The 24,704-nt window shown below is 35.1% G+C and overlaps 1 protein-coding gene across 1 annotated transcript; it reads right to left on the bottom strand.

The window, feature by feature from the left end:
- Nucleotides 1–2,512: 2,512 nt before the first annotated feature.
- LOC113105684 (transmembrane channel-like protein 3) lies at nt 2,513–24,180 on the bottom strand. The gene is made up of 23 exons (XM_026266918.1): nt 23,782–24,180; nt 22,785–22,931; nt 21,351–21,426; nt 20,774–20,855; nt 20,317–20,423; nt 19,466–19,564; nt 19,196–19,338; nt 18,209–18,356; nt 17,519–17,562; nt 16,165–16,312; nt 15,281–15,390; nt 15,107–15,185; nt 14,243–14,527; nt 12,954–13,082; nt 11,984–12,051; nt 11,386–11,514; nt 8,856–8,966; nt 6,646–6,771; nt 6,148–6,226; nt 5,939–5,981; nt 5,521–5,770; nt 5,352–5,423; nt 2,513–3,804 (listed from the first exon to the last, which is right to left on the bottom strand). Exons 1-23 carry the CDS (start codon nt 23,895–23,897, stop codon nt 2,940–2,942), a joined length of 3,456 nt encoding a protein of 1,151 aa, XP_026122703.1. The 5' UTR covers nt 23,898–24,180; the 3' UTR covers nt 2,513–2,939.
- Nucleotides 24,181–24,704: the final 524 nt, after the last annotated feature.

The following is a 24,704-nucleotide window of genomic DNA, read 5'->3' on the forward strand; positions in this document are numbered from 1 at the left end:
AAGAATGTTGCATTCTGGGAATTTGAGTTTTCGGATTTGATCCTGTTTTACAGGACGTTGACTCGTCCCCATTGTCGTATGTATTGTTAAATAAACACAGACTTATTTAAATATGAATTAGTTTCATAAAAATATTTTATTAATATCACATTTAGATGAACATGGAGCAATTTTGAATAATCGAGCTACTTTTGTTTGAGCAGATGTTGTATTTTTATCTATAATAAATAGAATTCTGTAGTAGGCTATTAACAATGGTTTTGATTAGTTTTGCTGTTTTGAAGTGTATCTCAAAACATTATATCCTTTGATGAAGTTACAGAAATCAGTACATCAAAAGCTGACAATCTCATCTAAACTCATTTTAAAAAATGGAATGCACTATTTACAACACCCACTTAATAAAAAAATCAGTGAGAGCAAACCAGTGCTAAAACAGAGGGTTTCATGACCCTTTAAAAAAGCACTAAAAATTACTTGACTGTCAATACCTCACAGTGCGTTTAAAAAATCTGCAACACACTTCTGGACTCAAACAGAGGTTTTTTTTTAACCTGTTAATCTGAATATTGATATTCAAAGTGTTACATTTTTATTTTTTTTTCGTACACACCCAATCTTGAATTCACGTTTTTCATCCTTGAATCAGACAGCACATTCTGCAAATCTCGATAGGCTACATGCAAAGTATACAGGGTAGTTATTTATTTGTGCTTTACAAGGCAAAACTGCAACTTTTATATGATAAACCTATATGTATTACACCAAATCACTGGCTCTGTTCCAAAACCAAGCTTCTACTGCTTCGGCAGCTGATTGTAAGCAGGGATCCTAACTACAATGAGAATTCATAAATGACTGGAACACACCTCATAGACAGCTCCTGGCATTCAAAATGTATCATTTGCATGTGCTACACTACACACTAACATATTTTTTCATAATTTAATGGAATGCACTATTTATAATAATAATTTCTCTCAACTCTATCCACCATCTTGGATGGATATACTGTATGCTGTTTTTTAGATGCAGGCAGAAGAGGGAATACTCAGTTCCCCATTTGCAACGTCAATAATTTCTAGTCATGCTTTATTCCAAACAACCTGGAACTCAGAACTAACTCAACTCCATTTAAAGGAATACACCATTATTTTTAAAAATAGGCTCATTTTCCAACTCCCCTAGAGTTAAACAGTTGAGATTTACTGTTTTCGAATCCATTCAGCCGATCTCCGGGTCTGGCGGTAACGCTTTTAGCTTAGCATAGATCATTGAAACTGATGAGACAATTAGCATCTCGCAGTGTTCACTGTTCCTGCTGCACCCATGGTATGGCAGCAGTGTTCCTTGATTATTACGCTGGAATAAGCTATAGTTCCTAGCCATATCAGCCTATAGAAAATAGCAACTTTTAATTTTCTTTCGGTCTTAGTGCACAATGTAACATCAGAAGAGTCAGGTTTAAATAAGAAAAATATCAAAACTCTTTGGTCATTTTTTAGCGAGATGCTAACATTCTAATCAGATTCAAAGATCTATGCTACTGCCAGACCCGGAGATCGGATGAATGCATTTATAAAAGGTAAAACTCAACTGTTTAACTCTAGGGGAGCTGGAAAATGAGCCGATTTTCAAAAACAGTGTAGTGTTCCCTTAAAATAACCAATAGAATGTCACTTTAGTTGCCATCAACTTGAAAACTGTTCTTCTTGAAGTTGGGAATTGATTTATCTACTCTGAATTAGTTGGATTATCCTTACTTGTGCACTATTCAAGTAGTTATTTTTAAGCAGAAGTGGGAGGATCTCATAGATATGTATAGCCCCTTTCACACTGCATGTCGGACCCGGCAAATTGCTGGAACATTGCCGTGTCGCCTTCTGCGTGAAAGCAAACATGACCCGGCAACAATTGCCGGAACACTTAATCGTGTATTTGCCGGAATCACAGTGTGAAAGGGGCTTATATGATGCCACATTCGATCACTCTAGACAGGTCAACATGTCCACCATCTTGGAATGGTCACTGTGTCATCACTTACAGTAAAACAAAAACAAAAAAATAATGAATTTTCCAACATGCCACAACAGTGCACAGCCTCTGGTTGTAAAAACTGCCAAAATTCCTGAAGAAATGGGATAAACTTTCATAAGTGAGAATGTGTTAGCTTGTGTTTTTAATATGTATTAACTCAATGTTACAGGTTTCTAAATTGTGGTACAGTAAGTTTTTAATGCTGTGTTAGCTAATGGCTTTATTGGAGTTCAGCAAAATCATCTGCTAAAGTCTGTTGCAGATACAGATATTCATACATGCGTATAACAACGGTTGCAGACGCATAGTTGCTCTCGAGTGTTCATGGACTGTCTTTGACCATTTCAATATGGTGGGTGGCTTACATATAGATGCCCATAAATCATCTATGTATGCATATCTATGGGAGAATCCAAGTTGTTTGGAATGCTGCGTTTCTCATGGTGCATTCTGGTAAAGGATGCATACGAATTACAAAATTCGAAATTCGGCCAGAAGGTGGGGTTTCAAGGCTAGAATACACTACAGGAGTTTTGCCTGTAGTTTTGCCCTGAACAAGTTGATCCTAGTGTCCAAAAGTAATTCTGCAGATTTTGGGCAGTCAGAGTTCACAGAAAATTGCGTACTGTATGATGGTCCACTTGATCCTATCCAGCTGGATGATATCAAACGCGTTTGATATTTTAAGCAGATTTTTGAATATATTGTTTTCATTTGTCACATGTCTTCTAGCAACAACTGAAATGTCATCAGATCATGTATGATGCCTAATGTTTCCAAATCTGTTCTGATTTTAAAAGAAGTGTTGGTGTAAACCTAAAAAGCTTCCATCAGTATGAAGACAGCTTACCAGTGTTTTCGAACAGAGCCAAAATCTCAGTTTTACTGTAGCTCTAAACAGGTTAAACGTTGGAGCAGGCAAGATCATCAGTACGAGGAACATTCAGTTTAACGCTGTTCTTGGATTTCTTTTTGGTCAGCTTAGCGCTGGACTTCAGGTACTTCTCTTTGTTGTGAATGACTTGGATGTATTGGTCAGTGCTGCTGTTTTGTTGGTCACTACTGGATGCTAGCGATGCCGAATCCGATTCGGTCAGCGACGGCTCCACTTTATGCTTGGTCTTGGGCTTGATGTATGGTTCACCATACCTGTGAGCTGACTCTGGGCCTTGGATGTTTGTTTGAGGGTCGTTCACCCAGTCATCTTCTTGATCGTCCTCTTCTTCATCGCCGTATGAACCCTGCTCCATAGACAACTGACTGTTTATCGTATTGCCAATGTAGAATCGCGTGGTCTGATGGATATCTGACAGCAATCTTGGACGGCTCGACTGTTTGGACAACCCCCTCCTCGTGCTGCTCTTCAGATCTTCCTCTTCCTCCTCCTCTTCCTCACTGAGGTGTGGCTGGTGGCTTCGGTGAGGAGTACGAGGAATGTAGCACTTCACACTGCGTGGATAAAGCTCTACGATCTCCGTCGGTTCGTCTGCGAGGTGGTAATGTCTTGGTATGCGTGTATTTGAGCGCATGAGCTTCTTGCGAGCTTCGTGTTCATTGACAATGACATATCGTGTCGCATGTGTCCGGCGGCCCGCGTAGCTCTGAGCCGTGGTTACACTGGGCTCGATGCGCATAGGCCGGAGGTTCTTCCGAAACAGCGGATCGGAGTGGATGTTTTCAGCATACCGTGCACAGGGGTTATAGGCCATGTTGTGATAGGACTTGGAGCGGCAGGATCCACTATTGCTGCCCAAGTACCCAGAATGCCTGGATATTAGAAAATGCAACATGTGAAATTAATGTGTGTGCACATACTCGGTCTACCTTTTATAAACTCAAACAACACACATTTACCTTTATGATGCAGCTTGTAATTAATGTTAAAGGAATAGTTCAACCAAAACTGCAGTTCTTTTGTTTTTTCATCATTTACTAAGTAGTTCCAAAAGCTTTATTCGGTCTTTATTGACATTTGACTTTATAACTCACAATTTTGACTTTTTATCTCGCAATTCTGACTTTAACAATTCTGGCTTTATAACTAGCAATTCTGACTTTATAACTAGCAATTGTGTTATAGTCACAAAAAAAAAACAACATCAGAATTGTGAGTTAAAACGTCGCAATTACCTTGTTTTATGTTTTATTCAGGGGTGGGAACGGGCTTCCATAAAAAGGAGATGTTAAGACAAAAAAAAAAAAAAGGATGGTGATTTATACGGTCAATGACTAAAACCACCATAAAAGTAATCTGCCCACATTCTACTTAAGCGCTCACTTTGTGTTTCACTTATGACCCTATGATCTGATCTGATATGATAAAGCAATATAAATAGGGTATAGATACAGATAGATATTTAAGCTTGATTTTTTTTTTTTTTAAGTGAAGCTCTTTAAACAGCATCTACTTTTACATTTATCCATTTAGCAAACACTGACCTACAAAGAAAGAACATCACAAGCAATGTATCCCAAAGCAATGCTTCATGAGACACACATTGCCAAGTATAATATGAGTATAACATCAAATGAAGAAAAGTATGGAAAGAGAGAATGATTGATATTTGAGTTTAATAAATAATAAATTAAAAAAGCACATTTAATGCACATAAACAATTGAAGCCAAGCAAGTCAGTGTTCTAAATGGTTTAAAGCAGAAATATAAAGTTTTTATTTTGTTAAAGCACTTAACATGAATTATTCAGAAAGTGTTTATTGCAGTTTTTTTGTCTGGTCAGTAAAGCAGTCCAAATTACACTTTTTGAGCAGGGACTAATTTTCAGAGTAGATGAACTTCTGTTTATGATTTACTGACATAATTCCTGCAGTGCAGTTTGCTTTATGCATCCTAATGCATATCAAGCTGAAGTAACACGGTATGAAAAATTAAATATTTGGATACATTACACAGACACAACATCAGCAAGTGCTTCTGTCACACTAGTCTTACATTATGTCAAAAACCTATAATGTTTAAATATAGTGGCTGTGCTTTTGAAACAGTGTTTCAAGTGTAGTATTTTACTTTACCCACTTTACTATAATCCAGGTAATAATCCATTATTTTTACCTTAAAAGAAATGAGGACCTATATTATTTTCTGCGGTAAATGCCACAGATGCTGTTGATATAGCTTCATTTGTATTGAATTGTATTGAAATTAATGTGTGTGCACATACTCGGTCTACCTTTTATAAACTCAAACAACACACATTTACCTTTATGATGCAGCTTGTAATTAATGTTAGAACACTGCTTTAATGGATGACCCTCATAGGTAAAAACAAAATCGCAGAGCTTATTCATAACCAAACCTGATGGGTATGTACTCCACTCGTCGTACTTGTCTTTGAGGAACTGAGGGACTGTTGTACATTCTGAAAGCACTACACGGGCAGAAATGGAGGGCAATGAAACGTCATGAACTGAAGATGTATGGAAACTAAGCAGCAGTGAAATATAAAGCCACAGATCAGCACAGACCTACTGGCCACAGGCTCTGCTCTGTGTTTCTGCCGCACAGGAACAGAGGGGCTCCGAGTCGCTCCGGCGGCTCTAGGGATGTCCGGCCGTGAAGCAGACTGTGTTATGGTCCGGATGCCATGGCGAACGGGAGATTCAAAGTTGGTGACGCTGCCGTTGCGGCGCGGAGGAGAGGCAGACGACTCAATACTAGTAATGTCACTCTCTTGTTCCGGCTTTTTATCACCACCCTCAGGTCCCTGCAGACGTGCTGTAAATCACACATTTACACACTCAAATGTCCAGCCAACTGGTGACAAGCTGATATTGGCTTATGACGTTATATATTGTGAGTAGGCTACATCATTTTGGCCGGTACTGAAATGTGCCGGAAACGTTCTGTTGTATTCGTAATGAAGATAGTTTATAGACAAAGTACCTGCAGCTAACTGAAATACTTTCTTCTTGTCGTCTGTCCTCTCCTGCAACAGGAGATTTAATTAGCATTATAAAATAAACTGCTGGAGAAATGAGATTATATGAAATCCAAAGACCTCCTCCTGTTTCACTCAGGTTCCTTATTGTAAATCACGGATGTGTTAAATGAACCGAAATACATCATGATGATATTCAGTTTCGAGTGCTTACGGTCTGCAGCTGCAGTCTCAGCTGGCTGTTGGTGACTTTGAGTGATCTAGCGATGGATTGGAGATAGTAGATCAGCATGCTGAAAGAGACAGCCACGAACAACACAAGCTTGAGTAACTGGCCTCTGTCAGGCTCGCCTGGTCGGATTATGTTGGCTTGACAAAACCAACATGATGATATTGGACATTAAGGGGAAGGGAACTCTCTAATCATATGCCAAAACTTGTAAATGTAACTCCTAAAGTAGCAGCAATGAAGCTATGCTCCTCGTTAACTGAACCAATCTGTGTTTTTCCTACAGCTGACTATGAAAAACAACTATAGTGCATTACAATAAATCCCAGCAAGGACACATTCATCTGATCCAAAATGACAGTAAGGTTTATTTACCTTCTATTCTATAGAAAACAGGTATTTTCAATTCTAATAATATTTAACAATAATTCTTATTTTCTCAGTGGTAATTAAGGCCAGTGTAGAGAGAAGTGGTCTACTTACAAGAGTAGCAGCAGAGCGGGCAGCACCACCACAGGACTGGTGACGTAACTCATTACTTTACGGAACCACAGCGGAAAGTCATTGGCAATGGTTTCGGAGATGATGTCGTAAATCTTCTCCTGGCCACTACAGAGCAGCAGAGGAAAGTGTGAAGAAATGTACTTTAATGCACATTTTAAACAATTATTATACTGCGCTAATATTTGATTCTGAATAGTGAATCATTTTGCAATGCAATATTTTTGTACAAGTGATGCTGAACTGTATTTTAACTGTATTTTCCACATATTGGTGCTGATCACATACTCAACTCAAATAAATTGAATGTGTGTTTATTCATTTATTTTGAACATAGCTGTGTAGTTAGTTAGATGACCAAAAGATACTACAGTTTATAATTTTTTTAATAGTTTTTATTTTGAATTTCCATTTTACATAAAATTTTAGTTGAAATTTAAGTAATTTTATTGGTTTAAAAAAATTCTATACAGTATGCATTAATTATCTTTGTTTCATTATTATTTTAGTTATTTTAGTGCATAAAGTTAAACTAAATGAAAATGTAAAATGTTGCCTTGGCAGGTAGCTGAAAACATAATAATAATAATAAAAAAAAAAAGTAGCATATATAGGTGCATCTCAGTAAATGAGAATGTCATGGAAAAGCTCATTTATTTCAGTAATTCAACTCAAATTGTGAAACTCGTGTATTAAATAAATTCAATGCACACAGACTGAAGTGGTTTTAGTCTTTGTTTTTTTAAATTGTGATGATTTTGCCTCAGATTTAACCCACATTTAACCCCCCCCCCCCCCAAAAAAAAAAAAAACACCAATTCACAAATCTCAACCAATTAGAATATGATGACATGCCAATCAGCTAATCAACTCAAAACACCTGCAAAGGTTTCCTGAGCCTTCAAAATGATCTGACAGTTGTCCAGAAGACAATTATTGGCACCCTTCACAAGGAGGGTAAGCCACAAACATTCATTACCAAAGAAGCTGGCTGTTCACAGAGTGCTGTATCCAAGCATGTTAACAGAAAGTTGAGTGGAAGGGAAAAGTGTGGAAGAAAAAGATGCAAAACCAACCGAGAGAACCGCAACCTTATGAGGATTGTCAATCTAAATCGATTCAAGAATTTGAGTGAACTTCACAAGGAATGGATTGAGGCTGGGGTTAAGGCATCAAGAGCCACCACACACAGACGTGTCAAGGAATTTGCTGAACCACAGACAAAGTCAGATGCGTCTTACCTGGGCGAGAAGAAGAACTGGACTGTTGCCCAGTGGTCCAAAGTCCTCTTTTCAGATGAGAGCAAGTTTTGTATTTCATTTGTAAACCAAGGTCCTAGAGTCTGGAGGTAGTGTGGAGAAGCTCATAGCCCAAGTTGCTTGAAGTCCAGTGTTAAGTTTCCAGTCTGTGATGATTTGGGGTGCAATGTCATCCACTTGTGTTGGTCCATTGTGTTTTTGGAAAACCAAAGTCACTGCACCTGTTTACCAAGAAATTTCAGCCGAACAGCTTTTTGAAGATGCTGATTTCATTTTCCAGCAGGATGTGGCAATTGGTGAATTGGTGGGTTTTTCATCACAATTAAAAGAACCAAAGACAAACTACTTCAGTCTGTGTGCATTGAATTTATTTAATACACGAGTATTGAGATGCACCTGTATATTTTGGAAATATTTACATGTATGTACATTTATATATTTATATTTTATTATATTTAAATATATTTAATATATAAACAAAATTTTTCGTATATACATGCATGTATTTGATTTTATATATACATAAAAAATATACACAGTACACACACATATTTTGTGAACTAAAACTTTTATTTTGGATGCAAATCGTTATGATAGCACTAATATACACACACAACTATAGTATATCGCAGTAGTTTGTATGTAGCATGCAGTGTATACTGTTTGGTTTCTTTGCATTTCCATTAGTGCCACCAAACAAAATTGCTAAAATACTGATTATTAAAAAAAAGAAGCTACCAAACACTCCCTGCATCTGTAATTTAATCTCATCCCAAAGTCACACCAACGTTTGAGTAAGTATCGCTGTGTCGACCTGTTCGTGATTCAGAGTAATGCTTTAACACTTTGAAGGGTAGTCAAGCGCAAATGGCTTACCAATACACATCACCTTAAATGAGATTAGACAGCCCCACAGAGGAAAGTTTTATTTACCTGAACGGTCCACAGTACTGAGACGGCCGGTACCTTACAATGGCAAAAATGGTCGGTAACATACACAGGAAAAGCATGAAGAGAAGCATCGCCAGATAGAAATTATTTGATCTGGGGAATAAAATAAATTTCAATCAAAAACCTTAATCTACTTTGAATTCACTCAGGTAGACAATGAAACTGGTCATATCTGATAGGTTACACACTCCCCGTCTACAGTGGGATGATTCCTTTTTATCACAGACATAAAACACAGCACTGAAGATGAAATACGCTTAGACTACACGGTAATGTTTCGCCTCACATCTGCGACTGACTGATAATGCTATGAAGATGCAATTACATAAATCTGAAAGGGAGAGCGAGACTGATGCTTTGACCAACCCAGTCGCTTGTCACACTGAAGTATCCACTGTTATCTCTGTACTCACCACACTGGAAAACCAGAGGGATTTGAATTCAGTCAAGCAGAGAACAAAAGTGTTGCGTTTAGAGAGTCCTTGAGCCATGCACTGAATGCTGGCTGACTTTAAATTAATCTCACAGCTCGTAAAAGCTAAATTGTTTCACATTGCAGCTCTTGTCAGAGGCATTTACACTCCTCATTGTTTTCCAGCAAAGGAAGCATGCAGAAATAGGCTGGGGATGTTTTTAAGTAAGAAAGATGTAGAAAAAACAGCTTTTTGTTGTAATTCAATCTAAACATATCTGGATTTGATGAAAAAAAAGGCTGCCAATTTCTTTTTATAGGTTTAGTTTAGGGTTGATTTGACTAACTCTGTTCACTAACCATATGCAATGCTATACGATTGTAAGAATAATCTTTTTATTTTTTTTATTTTTTTGTCCAAACTGAATGTGAAATGCAACAGTTCACCAGCTAATCACAATATATTTAATGTTTACATTTTGATTCATATGCATTTGATATACATTTGTCCTCATATATAAGTCGCTTTGTATAAAAGCATCTGCTAAATGCCTAATAAATGTAAATGTATACAATTTTATCCAAAGCTACAATGCGCCTTGCCAAGGTATTAATGTCAACACAGTTTGTGAATGTAAACAAACTATGGTATCTGTGCAAGCCTTGCAGTGCAAATATATATATGCTGAATATATCTATTTCTAGATTATTTTCCGCCAATGTCAGTGCTTCATTTAAAGTGGTCTCGTGCTTTAGTGTTGATGTCAGCCCTGTCAAGCAGTTTTGGCAGGCTGCCTCTTACCGCCTACAAAAGTGTGCAGTGTCAAAACATCAAAGGCCAAGAGATGCAAGTTACAAACACTGAATATTAAATGTCAACTGCAAACAATAAATATTAAAAGAGATTTGATGATTAAAATGATATAAACAAAGCTCCTTTGGTATTTTAATTGCACCTATATCTATCATAATGTGTGCAATTTTTGTATTCTGGATATCGGATTATTATACGTTAATTATTCGCATCACTTTGATTTAGGGGTTCGTTCAAACCCCTAACTTACCTTAACAAGCACCACTAATGATGAAAAATACTTACTTCAGTACAGAAAAAAGATATAGATGGGCTAAACCACTATGATCCCAATATGAAATTAAGCATTTAAGTATTTTAATTTACTTTTTAAAATACTTTATTTTTTTTTTATAAATTATTTTTTTTTGTGTGTGTGGAATTATCTTGAAGCAATTATACTAATTATTACAAATAAACAAAAAAACCTGGAAATATGAGGAAAATTAAATAAATACTTAATATTTGAAGGAAAACAATATAAATTTTACATTAAAAGGAATTTTTATATTTAAATAAAATCATGAAACTTTACATTTGATCTGAAATGAGAATTTAAGCAATACATTTCCTTTCATGATATATATTTATTTTGGGATTACTAAGGATTTAAAGACTGTTTTTTAGATTTTTTAGACTGACGTCAACGATTTAGAGCTGATGAATTTTTCCAGGGATGAATATTATTAAAAAACGTTTGTATAATTATTACAAGACAGAAAGAATGAATAATGTTCAGCCAAAATTCCACACATTTGTAGAAATAAAATGTAAAGCTTTTCATAGAAAATAAATAAAAAATAAATAAAATATGAACAGTTCAGATGCAAAAGCCTCTAAGTGCCATCTGAAATTTTCATCTAAAATTAGGATTTTTATCAGGCTCCTATATTTATATTCAGTTATTTCACTTTACTAGCCTGGGAAAGGACCTGCACATCACAATTAAAGTAAAATGACTCAACCTAAGCATAGGACTTTGATAAAAATCCTAATTTTAGATGAAAATTTCAGATGGCATTTAGAGGTTTTTGCATCTGAACTCTTCATATATACTTGTGCCAACCTGCTCAGTTGGTCTCAGGATGAATGAAACCAGTATTATAATTTTTTTGGTTTTGTTATAAGTAAATTATGGCAGATTATTTAAGCTCAGCTCCACTAATAAGTTCTCATATCAAACCAATAGATTGGTGCGACCTCAGATGAATGTATAACCTCTAATGACCTAATTCTGCCTCACTGACCTGGAGGCCCTAAAGACCTGCTGATGGGGAACATTACAGGTCAGCACAGCCCAGCTCCGCAGGTACATCAACCCGACGAGCTTCAGGACGTTAAAGGCGGGCAGACAGGGTGAAAAGAATGCTCCCATCCTACAGGGAGAGACAAATACACCCAGAAGATTTATTTCCCATCTTAAAGGAGTTCTGCTTGTGCACCTAAAGCTTCAGACAAGTCATTATTGTAGGATTAGAGTCTGAAGCTGGAGGGCAATGGAGCATTTGAGGACTTGTGTAAAGAGCACCAAGGGAAGAAGACAGTTTATTGCAGATATAGATAGGAAAGCTCATATTTAATAATGATGACATAAACAGAGAGAAATCGTATTTTAAATTAGGAATGTGTATTAGAGATAAAAAGCAGTCACAGTAAAAGTGAAAAAAAAGGACTGTAATTAATTTCCTTTTATACTGATGATGTCATCTTAGACAATATAAATACTGGTAAAAATTAAAATGTATAGCCTGAATGCACTGTATGTCGCTTTGGATAAAAGCATCTGCTAAATGCATAAATGTAAATGTAAATATATTGATAAATGATGAATCATCACTGACTTACCAAATCATTCCTTGGTTGTATATCAGATGAAGAACATTTTCTGCAATTTTAAATTCACCATATTCTGGCTGGAAAGGGAATTTAATTTAATTAAAAAGGGAATTTATAAAGGCATGGCATAGAAGAGGGTTTGAGGGGTTTGGTTCACAAGCTGATGAAATGGTTATAATTAAAAACATCTTGAAATGTCAAAAATAAATACAGCATTTAAACAATAACAATGATTATGAATAAAAAAAAAAAAGATGGTTATGTCATGTGACCATTAATAAAAAGTAAAGAACCGTCAACATGTGAATGTGTTGTTTAATTACTTCAAATAAATATTTTAGGTCAGAGGGGTTCGGCTCATAAAAAATAAAAAAAAGTTTGGGAATCCCTGTTACAGAAAAATCTGAATCTAGGACAAAAATGACAACTTCTAAATTCACTTCTATTGACATAATGTTTTTTTTAATCATATCAGTAGGATACGCTTAGCACATATTTTTTTTTCTCCAGTTTATGATACTGAGGTCTGTTATTTTTTAAAGGAACAATTTTATTCCAGTGGTAACCAAAAGCACATCACAGATGCTGATGAAAAAGCTTAAAAGTGATGTGTGTGTACTATTTTCAATATTACAATATTTTATCCTGTATTCCTGTCTAAACTTAACTGACTGGCCAGATACAGAAACATTTGTTCAACTAATGCCCAATAGTTTGTGAAACCAGTTTGAAAATATTTTCTTAGTGGCATAGATATTACACATCTTATCGTTAACTTGTCTTGAACCTGGAACATTGCTTTACGTGTGTTAAATTGGTTAAATATGTGCAATGTGACCCGAGTGGAGAGCTACACCGTGTTTGATGGTGTTAGAAAATATGACTAATGTTTTTCAACAGGTGCAGATTCCAGGCGGGTCTATCTATTGCTCATTTATCTACTTGAAAGTGTGTTTTTGAACAGAACTGACTGACTTACAAACTTGCTTTCCAAGTCCCAACAGCAGCAGTCACTCAAGTATCGAACCACCAGTCCCCGGATGAAATCAATGAGCAGGATACTTGCCACTGTGAAGATCATATCAATGATGGAGAGCTTTAACATCTCCTGTAAATCAGATAAACAAAATTAACAGCCTGCATTTACCTTCCTTGTGCAGAGTGCAGTTTTACCCCTCCGTAGACCATCAGTCTCTCCAAGCAGGACACTTAATCAGTCCATTGGATTGAAACCAAGAGGAAGTCAGAGTTTACAGTACTTTCATTAAATTAAAGCCAGGCTGGATAGTTCAAGCCATGTATCCAATCCATATCCCTCTCTTCCAGAGGGAAACATTCTTACACTGTTTGTCACAATAATGCCTTTAATACATTAGCTCACTTGAAGGTAAGATTGTGTCATCGTGGGTAAAGGATGCCAACACACACAGTTAAAAAAATAACCGAAAAGTGGCTCAGAAAAGTGGTATTAGTTCTAAGAAAAGCATTCCAGAATGACTTTAATTAATGTATATTCATTACATTATATATTTTTTTCATATTCTAGGAATTTTCTGTAGTGATATACACTAATATTTGTAGTTTTTTTTTTAAATTACTTTTATTTAGTGAATATTAAACACATCTAAAGTGACAGTAAATCAATTTATATAAATGATTAAAATATTAAAATAAAAAGTATACACAATCTTTTGAACTTTCTATTCATTGAAGAATATTATAAAATGCATCACAGTTTCCACTAAAATATCCAGCAACATGTTTTCAACATTTATGACGATAAACAAATTAGCATATTAGAATGATTTCTGAAGGATCATGCGAAGGTGAAAAGTAGAGTAAAGATGCAGAAAATTCAGCTTTGCATCACAGAAATTAACTACATTTTAAAATATATTCAAATAGAAAATTATTTTAAATGTTCATAATGTTTCACAATATTGCTGTTAAAAACATTAAAAAAATCTTACTGACCCCCTAACTTTGAATGGCAGTGTGCAATTTTGCTTATCCATATTTTCAAGACATTGAGAAGAAATGTAGGGAGGAACTTTATTTAGTTTTTTTAATCGAGCATTATGAAAACACTTTGTTAACTTGGAATAACAGTGATGCATTATGCCAAATAAAAACCACAGTTAAGTACATTTTAGAGATTTAAAAGATTTTTGCTCCAAGCAGAAGGCAGTCAGACAGGTGTGGAAACCAGGAAAGCCCTGATAAGCTAAATCTGGATCAGAGAGCAATGATTCTGATGAGATCAAATACCTGGCCGACGTATGTTTCCCAGCAGGGGTCCTGCTGTGATCTGGTGTTGTACTCATAGAGGACGGTCTGGTTTAGCAGAGCCTGCATTCTCATCGCTTGTGTGGAGGATGTGGTGCTCTTGATGGTGGTCATGCTGTTGTTGAGGTCCAGGAGAGTCATGGTCAGTGTGCTGTTCCGCCGCTCTGCGATATCTGGGACGATGGTGGACAGGTTGTCCTCAGCAGGCTGGGAAATCGTTGCTAGGTATGATGTTGAGTCAGACAGGTTTCCTGGACCCCCAGTGATCTGAAACGATTCAAAACAGGTATGGCTTGTTTGCTTGTTTATTTATTTCTGTTAAGTTAAATAAAAAAAAATTAATATTCACTATAAAATAATAAAAATAGTCATAACAATACTTATCAATATTATGTAAAATTTTAGACAATAAAATTGTGAATGTGATAAAATGCAAAGAAATTAAGTTTCAATATCACTATAAAATAATAAAAATAGTCATAACAAAACTTATTAATATTACGTAAAATATTAGACAAAATAATCATTATTATTATAATATTACACTGTGAAATTAAGTATTAGTATTTAAAAATCTTAAAAACATATTTAGTATTTAAGAACAACAACAATAATTATTATTATTGTTATTTAAATTACACTGAATATTCATGACTGGCCTAATTTCTTCATTTTCAATGCAAACTGAGCCCCTCTGAGCCACTCAAAACACTGGATCTTTATTATTATTAAAACAAAGCCTTTGCAAATAGATAAACACATTAAGTAATACTGCAATTTCAGTTTTATGGATTAATCGCACAGCCCTAGAGAAAAGTTTGAGAATGCATTATGAACGTGACTCACAGCAGAGCTCATACTGTTGACTTTATCCAGGAGGGCAATGATCAAACTGTAGAGGTTTCCAAGGTACAACACCAGAACTCTAAACAAAAGGCATATGTCTCTTTTAAAAAACTAAATATAAAAAGGTAGAGCCAAACTAGAGCGACAACAGTGTTCAAAGCATGATTTTCAGACCTGGCAAGCTGGAAGCGGAGACTTGTTCTGGGGTGGTACATTTCCAGCTGAGCCACTAACTCAAAGGCTGAAGGAGCAATCATTGTGATGAGGGACACAACCACACTCACCTAAAGAACAAACCCAATACATATACAGCAAAATCACTCAACCTTTTCTAATACGCAACACATCGTCCCTAATACTAGATATGAAATATCTGGATATGGCAGACATAAGAAAAAGAAGCAGAAAAAGAAGAAATAATAGAAATTCAGTAATTGGAAAACAACAATGCTGCATCCCAATTTACATACAACATTCCCCACAACCCATTCTGCTTCGGGTGAGGATTCAATTAGACCTACAAACAAAAAACATGGCAGATAAGCAAGACTGACAGACAAGTAGAGAAAGGGGTCTGAGTGATCAACAAATATCTAACCTGGTATATATAAAAAAGAATAAGTGTTATATCTTATATCTCATCTGTAACAACACTGTGAACTTCTATAAATATACGTTTGGCCATTAATTTTTTAATTAATCATCAATGTGCCTCTTCATTTCTCTCCAATATAAAAATGTGCATTTTGTTAACTGAGACAAGATGATTGAAAGGACAGTTTAAGGATGCACATAACAAAGAGCGCAGATCTAATTATGACCAAGTAGTCTCAGAGCTTGCACATGTTCTACTACATACTCAAAACTGAGCACGGTACATCATTTTAGGGCGTAGTATAAGAAGGCAAATTGGGAATAAAATAAAATAAAACAAATAAGAAAAAGGAGGAGAAGCAGAAAACGTCCGTATACCTCTAGCCCAAGAAGAAATATTTTGTCAAGTACTCATGAACACTTGTAGACAATGTATAAAAAAAAAAACATAACTTAAAGTGTACCTCATTCTTCTCCCAGAGTGTTAGCTCTGGTTTCTCCTGCTCTAGTTTCTGAGAGCGATCCACCACAAAGTAGATGATGTAGATGCTGCCGGTCAGAGACATCAGCACCAGAATGTTGGCCAGAATCCGCAAACTGATCAGAACGGCTCTGTTGTGGCAGAAACACAGTCAGATACACCAACAAACCCCTGATCCTGTATCATCATGAAAGGGATTTCTTTAGCGGTGATGAACAGCTGACTGTACATGAACCCGCTTACATGTCTGCTTTCAAATCCATTGACATGAACTATTGATTATTCACTCTTAATTATTTTATGTGAGAGTTCAAAGAGAAATGGAACAAGAAACTAGCTCTAGGTCTAGGTAACATCTGTAAAATGCTACGACTGACCAATGGGAATAAAATATGTTACCCTGGCCTGGAGCACATAAAACTGTCTTAAGTTGCTGGGGTAAATCTGTAGCAATAGCCAAAAATACATTGTATGGGTCAGATTTTTTTTTTTTTTTTCTTATTTCTTATTCTTATTTTTCTTTTAAATCATTAGGATATTAAGTAAAGAACATGTTCCAAGATATTTTGTACATTTACAACCGTAAAAATATAAAAACGTAATTTTTGATTGGTACTATGCATTGCGAAGAACTTCATTTGGACAAATTTAAAGGCGATTTTCTCAGTATTTTGATTTTTATGCACCCTCAGATTCCAGATTTTCAAATAGTTGTATCTCGGCCAAATATTGTCCTATCATAACAACCCATACATCAATGGAAAGCTTATTTATTTGTATACACTATAAAAGCAGAAGACATGCTCAAGAGAAATTATAGTATCATAAAAAGGCTTTCCCCCCTACAGCTCTAAAATTTGGCATTGTATAAACACTTCAAGCACATTATCAAAAAACAATTAATTTGTGACTTGATGCACTTAATTTCCCAGTTTGCCTGAACAAGTTTTATCACAGACAAAAGCACAAATACACATATCTCCTGTTATAAAATATCTCCTGTTTTTTTTTTGTAAGATAATATAATGGTAAGAAACATTTATTTAAAAATGAAATAAAATATATAAAATACGGCGGGATGTTTTCCGTTTCACATGTTCTGCTGCGATTGCATTGGATGGGGTGGATATATATAAATCAGAGTGGTCTAAGGAAGCATTACAGCCGCTGTGACAGCAGCCTCAGATAGAAAGAAACAGCACATCACTGTAAGTCACTAACTGATACTATCACTCCCACCCTCAAAACACAGTTGTGTTAAACATGCACTTCTGAGAGAGTTTGGAGAAAACACTGTTGAGGTGATAATGGAAACTCAGATAGAGAGGAAAACTTGCAGGCTTGTGTCTTTCTTCTTCTCTTGCTCTTCTACAATGGCCTCCTAATAAACAGAAGCAAAACATTTCAGTTAATTGGTATCAGGAGTATTATAGTTATCTACAACCATAAAAAAAAAAAAGTTTTAACTTAATGTAATAAAATATCTAAAACAAAAATAAAAACAAATCTATATAGATTTAGAAAAACAATTATTACAATAGAAAAACATTATTATGGTACAATAAATTATTAAAACCTTAAAATTAAAAAGAAAATGGAAAATACAACTTAAAATATTAATTTAAAAAATGTAATAGTATCTTGATGATACTAAAAATAGCACTGGTTAGCATCCAAAATTCAATTCAAAATCTTAAAAAACAATAATAATTCATTGTTAAGTAATGTGATTAATATGATTCTGATTAATAATAATAATTTCTGCCAAATAGGTGCAGGTATTATAGTAATGGTTACTTCAATAAATTGTGGTACTTTGGTACTATCATCATAAAGAAAGAAAGGAAAGGAATATTTTGGAATGGCCAACGTGGTTGATTCTGATACAGATACTGAGAAAATAGAATATCTATTTGCTGCCAATGTGCAAAATCCAAATCTTGACCAGTTAGGTGACCTGCCTGATATGGTTATCACATCCATCTGAGTGCAAAACATGCAACAAGTGCAAGATTCGAGATACTCACTCTGATACTATTGACGATGGCTGCCCCTTTACTCTCGGCCGCCTCTGGGTTCCCGATCAGATAGTCCCATGCACAGAAGACACGCCAGCAGAAGGTGTAATTCTCTTCTGAGGCACCAGCTAAACTCGTGCGAGAGTTTTTAGCCATTCTGATAAAAACAACAGCATACAGCATGGGCGTTGAGCTTTTTCTAAATAAATCATAATACATTTCTTAGTGAATATTACTATGGCAAAATTACCACATGGTGAAATATGACTTAGCATTTATGTTGTGTACTGTTCATTTTCACCCTGAGAGAATGTCTGTAAATACTAGTTCATGTTATGACATTGGACTAAAATGTACTGACTTGGCATTTTGCTCAAAAATCTTTTTGCCACCTTGTTACATTTGTGGCATTCCCTGTTGAAATAGCCTAGATTTTCTTTTGTGATGCTATTTTATCACTAAATCTTGGATTCAATCCTTTTATCTGCTCGTTTTCTTTTAGTAAGTACAGGTTATGTATTACTTTTTGGAATTAATTGATTGTGGGTCTCATTGATCTGAGCTCATGGACCTCAGTACCAAAATGCCAAAAGAAAAGTAAAACCACTGTGCTAATTGAGAGAAACCAAAATGACAAAAACACAGTGTCCAAGATTTGGTAATAAAGTAGCATAATAATAGAATTACAAGCACCATCAAATTAAGCTAAATATTTTCAGCACGGCACAAGGGTTAAAAAGCACCATGATTATTTTTTTTACCTGCCAAAAAAAAAAAAAAAAAAGACAAGTTTACCAGATCCTTGATAAACCAACTTCAACAGAAACACCATACCTTCATTAAAGTTCATTAAAGCCACAAGTTTGACATGAACTGAATATATAGCTGTAGCTTGAATGGACTGTAAGTCGATTTGAATAAAAGCATCCACCAAATGCATACATTTTAATGTATGGAGGTTAATTTCAAGCAAAGTGTCTTTGAAGTAGTGATTACTTTCTAAGCAAAGTGATGAAGCTGTAGGCAAAAACTGCCATCCCGACCAGAAAGTAGGCCAAGGGTAGTCTGTAGCCGGCGCTGCCGATTTTACGCACGTTGCTGTAGTAGCCATAAAAAAGCACAGAGTATTGTAGATATCCCTGAAATATGGACATAAAACAAAAACTGTTGACACACTGGCAAATTGAACATAACATTAAACCAGTTCCACAGATAATATGCACATCATATTTGTAAAGCAGTAAAAACGAGAGATAAAAGTCTTGCCCCCAGTGACCAGATGGTGTCCAAGTCTTGTGCGGAGGAAAGGTGCTCCTTGGGGATGGTCTTGCTGCGGGTGGTACCGAACGGAGCGCCGGCCAGGAGCTGATTGGACAGATTGGAGAGACAGAGGGAATGATAGAGGACAACAGATCATGCCTCAGCAGAAATTGCTTTGTGTCTCTGCACCGGGAGTGTGCAAATGTGACCACAAAACCAGTCATAAGGGTCAATTTTTTTAAATTAAGATATATACAGAATCTTAAATCTAAATGAATCAGCTTTCTTTTGATGTATAGTTGTTAGGATAGGATATTATTTGGCCAAGATACAACAATTTAAAAATCTAAATATTGTTTTTAAATTTAAATTGTCTAAATTAATTCTTAGCAATGCATATTACAGTACTAATCAAAAATTACATTTTTATATTTTTACAGTAGGAAATGTACAAAACATCTTAATGGAACATGATATTTACTTAATATCCTAATGATTTTTGGCATACAAGAAAAATCAATCATTTTGACCCATATGTATTATTGGCTATTGCTACAGATATACCCCAGCAACTTAAGTTTTGTGCTCCAGGGTCACAAATCTAACCGTATTTTTCTAAAAAATGTACTTCTTGAGTTTTAATAAAAGATGTTGTCTACAAAATAATGTACGAGCACACAGCAGCATAATAATAATAAGCATAATGTCATATACAGTACATTTAAAAAAATAAAATAAAATTGTATATCCTTATGTAATGTACCTTTAAACTGCCATGTCATTTTGATTCGTAAGCTTTCATAACTGAACATATAGCCTATTATTTTCTTTTAAGAATGAATGCAGTGCATACTAACCTCAGGCAGCACGATAAAGGCTCCAGTCATAACAGTGAGGACTATATTAATCCCAAATAGCCATCGCAGGAATATGAAATAAGAGGCAACACCTGATCCAAAGTGACCTTCAAAAACAACATATACTATACATTTAATGCAGTATGGGGTTATTTTGACCTGATCTGACCTTTAAAATACTTTATTTATAGGGTTATATTGATTCAGTCAAATTAAATGACTTTTTTTTTTTTTTTTCTTTAATTCACACTACTAGTTAATATGAATACTTTCTACATGGATGCACATTTTTAAGTTGACTAATATATTTTTCAGTGAATATGCATAAAGTATATCATATTTACCATATCAGAGCTAGTTTATCATGCACAAAAAAATGATCAAATGTTTTTCTTGATGCCTCGCAATAAGAGATTAACATTTATCAGCAGTCAAATTAAACACATATGACACTAACTCTCAATCTTTTTAATCCTCATCTCCCAGGGAATGAACAAGACGACAATGTTGTAGAAGACTCTAGAAATCTTCTTCAACAACTGCAAACATTTACAAAAAATACAACAGTTAGATAATACATTAAACATTAGATTAGTACAGTCTGCAAACAAAAGAATCCGAAAATAAATACATATTCAATCCGAGCAGTGTTCATGTATAAGGATAGTAGGTCATATAAAAACATCATTTTGTTGAACTGATGTGTACGGATATGTGATTTTCAGTCTGCCATTAAAACCATAATCAGAAGTAATAATTTACAATCAAATCCAACTTGCTAAAAAGTCCATTTATTTTAATGCTGCCTGGGCAGCCTTGGCAAATGCCATTGGACATTTTAATTAAACCAGGCTATAACAACAGGCCATTAATTTGATTGCAGCTTCTGCGAACAGATGAGGAGCGCTGCTAAGGCAGAGACATGCACAGAATCTCACATAAACAGAAGGGGGAAACATTAAGAGAAAAGGAGAGAAGCTATAATATGAAAAAGACAAAAGCAGGATGGATGGATGGATGGATAGAAAACATACCTCTGCCCCGGCTGCCTGGTAACCTCTCGTCCTGGTCAGTCTGCCCTCATATTTCAGAACTATCTCTCTGGCTTGCCTAAAACACACACAAATTCAAACAATCTAAGAATGTTATGAATTGATAGATAGCTGTTGCTAGGGTTAGTGAGGGCAGTAACAGAAGGCTTTCCTGTTCTATGATCCTGAACACATCTTTGGAACACTTTTGTTAATGTTTGTTTTCATAGATGTTTTAACCAATAAATATGGTGCTTCATTGGTTTCTATATTAATAAAAATGAAAACCAAACCAGCTACAACAAAATCAGGCCATAAAATTCAATGACATCATAATACATCATAATCAAACACACGGGTTGGGGGGTGGGTGTATGTAATCATGAGCACTCAACCAAAGGTGTTGAAGTCAAGACACACGTAAAAATGGAGAATTTATCTTCTCCATGCACCAACTGCCAGTTATTTTAAGAAACATCATAGAAAAATGTGCTAATGACAGCACACTAATAATTAGATGGACAAATATCTTCTATGGACATTTTGGTGGATAAAAATGCTCAGAACCCCTGAAATAAATGAATGATGAAAACACGTGGTGGGAGCTGACATAAAAAAAACACTTGGAAATGACATGCTATGCTCCATTCTATCTATTAAAAAAAAAAAAATTATATAAATATATATATATATATATACTGTACTGTACACACATAATGCAGTATTTTTTTTTTTTTACTTCTTTATATTATAATTATAATAAATATGATAAATTTTAATGCATTGAATTTGTCACATTGGCGGTTAATTTAAAAAGAGAAGGCAAAAAAATCTGAAAAGAATAATTTGTGTTGTACTTTCTTCTACGTAAATATGAACCAACTTCCTATTTAGTGGACATTTGCGCATCACTGACCAAAGCCCAAAGAAGCCGCAGCGATCGCTACCCAGTAAAATGAGAAACTGCTGGCCAGGCTAATGAAACAATTACTCAGCCAATTTAGTTTGTTCTCCAAGCATCATGTTGTAAATATGGCAGCGGCTTTCAAGCACTGAAAGTTAATTGTTATTTACCTTATTGGTTTAATGCGAGGATAGTTCCCTAAGCCATTATCATCAGTTTCAAACATTTTCAAATGCCGTTTCTAAGTAGGCTAATGGTGGTAATGGGGTCAAATAATCATTTTAGAGAATTAATGCTATATTTATATAATGAATCTTACGCACTAACAACCATGTCAACTGCTATATAAACACTGGCATCAGCTCAAAAATACCTTTACTGCACATTTTACCTGCACATTTTGGTCTTATCAATACTGAACTTATAAATCCTCTGTATCTTATGCTATTTAAACTGTTCCACTAGAACTTTCAATTTTATGATCTGTCATAATTTCAGAAAGTCTGATCAACATACACTTGGCGGGGTCTTACTTGAGCACTTTTAGCTTGCGTCTCATTGGCCAGGGTTTAGTTCGGATGTTGGCGATGATTTCCTTCTGATGCTGAATGTTCTGGAACGACTCCTCTGGATCGTTGCTGTCCACTCTTTCTCCATCCTTATCCTCATCATCAGAGGGTCTGAAACACGACCAAGGTCAATAATCACTGCAATTAATCTTACTGTAGCATTAGACTTTTATAACAAAACATTGTTGATTTATATTTAACAAAGAACATGAAAAATACAATGGATGTACAAAAAATTAATAAAAACACACATACACAAATTCCAATATTTGTAATATTATAATTAAATATTATAACTAAACTATAATTAAACATTAAATTCATTATGTGGATGCTGCAAAATATGTAGACACACTTTTAAGCATGAAGGTGAACTGGATACAGAACACAAAAATTGTATTTATGTAACCTGTTATATTGTTTCTAGTTGTGTGTAAAAAATGAAAAATGATGACTTAAGTCACTTTTTGTTCTCTAGTTTGCTTATGAAACTTGTTAAATGCAAAGTGGGTTGCACAAAAATCATACTGTATTTATGTGAAGCAATGTGGACTGTGTAACAGATCCACATATTGTACATCTGTAAAATACATGGATGCTTATCATTTAAATTTCTTGTATGATAGAAATCAGACTCAGAATTTATGAAAACGTGATATACAAAATGTTAAATACATTTTTAAATATACATTTCTATAAATATCGTTTATAAACTTAACATAGTTTACATGCAAACCACAAGTTAAGAAGTTTTACTTTTAAATTGAATATAATGTTTTGTTTTGCTAAAAGGGGTAACTATTACAAATAATAAATACGTAACTCACATACCTAAGAGACTAAAACAAGTGTCAGGTGCAAAATTAGCCAATGTAACCTAGATTAAAAAAAAAATAAAAAAAATAAAAATAAATAACAATCTGATTTATATATATATATATATAAAAAAAAGGTGACTGACCCATTATCGTCTTGATATGGGGAATAAATCCTTCTGGAATTCTTTCTTATGCTCCTATGTCGCTTGGAGGATATCAGGGGTCTGGTTATAGTTGCTGGTTCTGCCATTTCGCTCATTTCCCAGCCTTAAAACTTTCTGCAGTCTTCAGTGTGCATGTGTCCCATCTGCAGGAGTTCTCCCGTGCCGACGTTGCTGACGGGACTCTGGGGGGACCAGGAACGAGGAGCGCTACTTGCCCGATTGGATCCTACTGAAATGCTGCATAAGCCCCTCCACCGGAGGAGTTTAAGCTCAGACAATCACTCCAATGACAGCTGGACTGGCTTCTTAAAGGGACAGCGCGAGACCTGCAATCTGCTGATGAGTGTATACGCTTCTGTACAAAGCAAAAGAAAATATTCTCCCTATTCTCACACTTCACAGCAAACATTGTACATTAAAACACTAGTTAACATCCAAATATCAAATTGATAAATTCTCATGATTGCATGATACTTCTATACATTGAATTTTTTTAATTGCAAACCAACACAAACCGTCCTCTTCCTTTAACAGTCTATTTTAAATGATATTTTCAAATTCCCTCTAGAAAGCTGCATGCATACTAGATTTTACATTTTTTTTCTCAGGACAATAGTTATTGTTGTGTGCTACGATCAATCATGTTAATTTACTCTGGAGTTTTGTCTGAGCGGTAATAAACAGACAGACAATATAGATGAAAAATGCACAATGAATTTTAAGTAGGCACACATGGGCAAATTTCCAGTTTTCCTTATAAAGTGGCCTTAGAGTTCACTGAAATTAAACAACATTGTCACGTACAAGGAAAAGAACTCTCCCCACATGCAAAAAAAAATAAAATAAAAATAAAAATGCCAAAGTAGCTCAATATGATAATGTGCCATATGTTACATTAGCTC

This window comes from Carassius auratus, chromosome 7 (genome assembly GCF_003368295.1).
Source record: "Carassius auratus strain Wakin chromosome 7, ASM336829v1, whole genome shotgun sequence".
Lineage (NCBI taxonomy): Eukaryota > Metazoa > Chordata > Actinopteri > Cypriniformes > Cyprinidae > Carassius > Carassius auratus.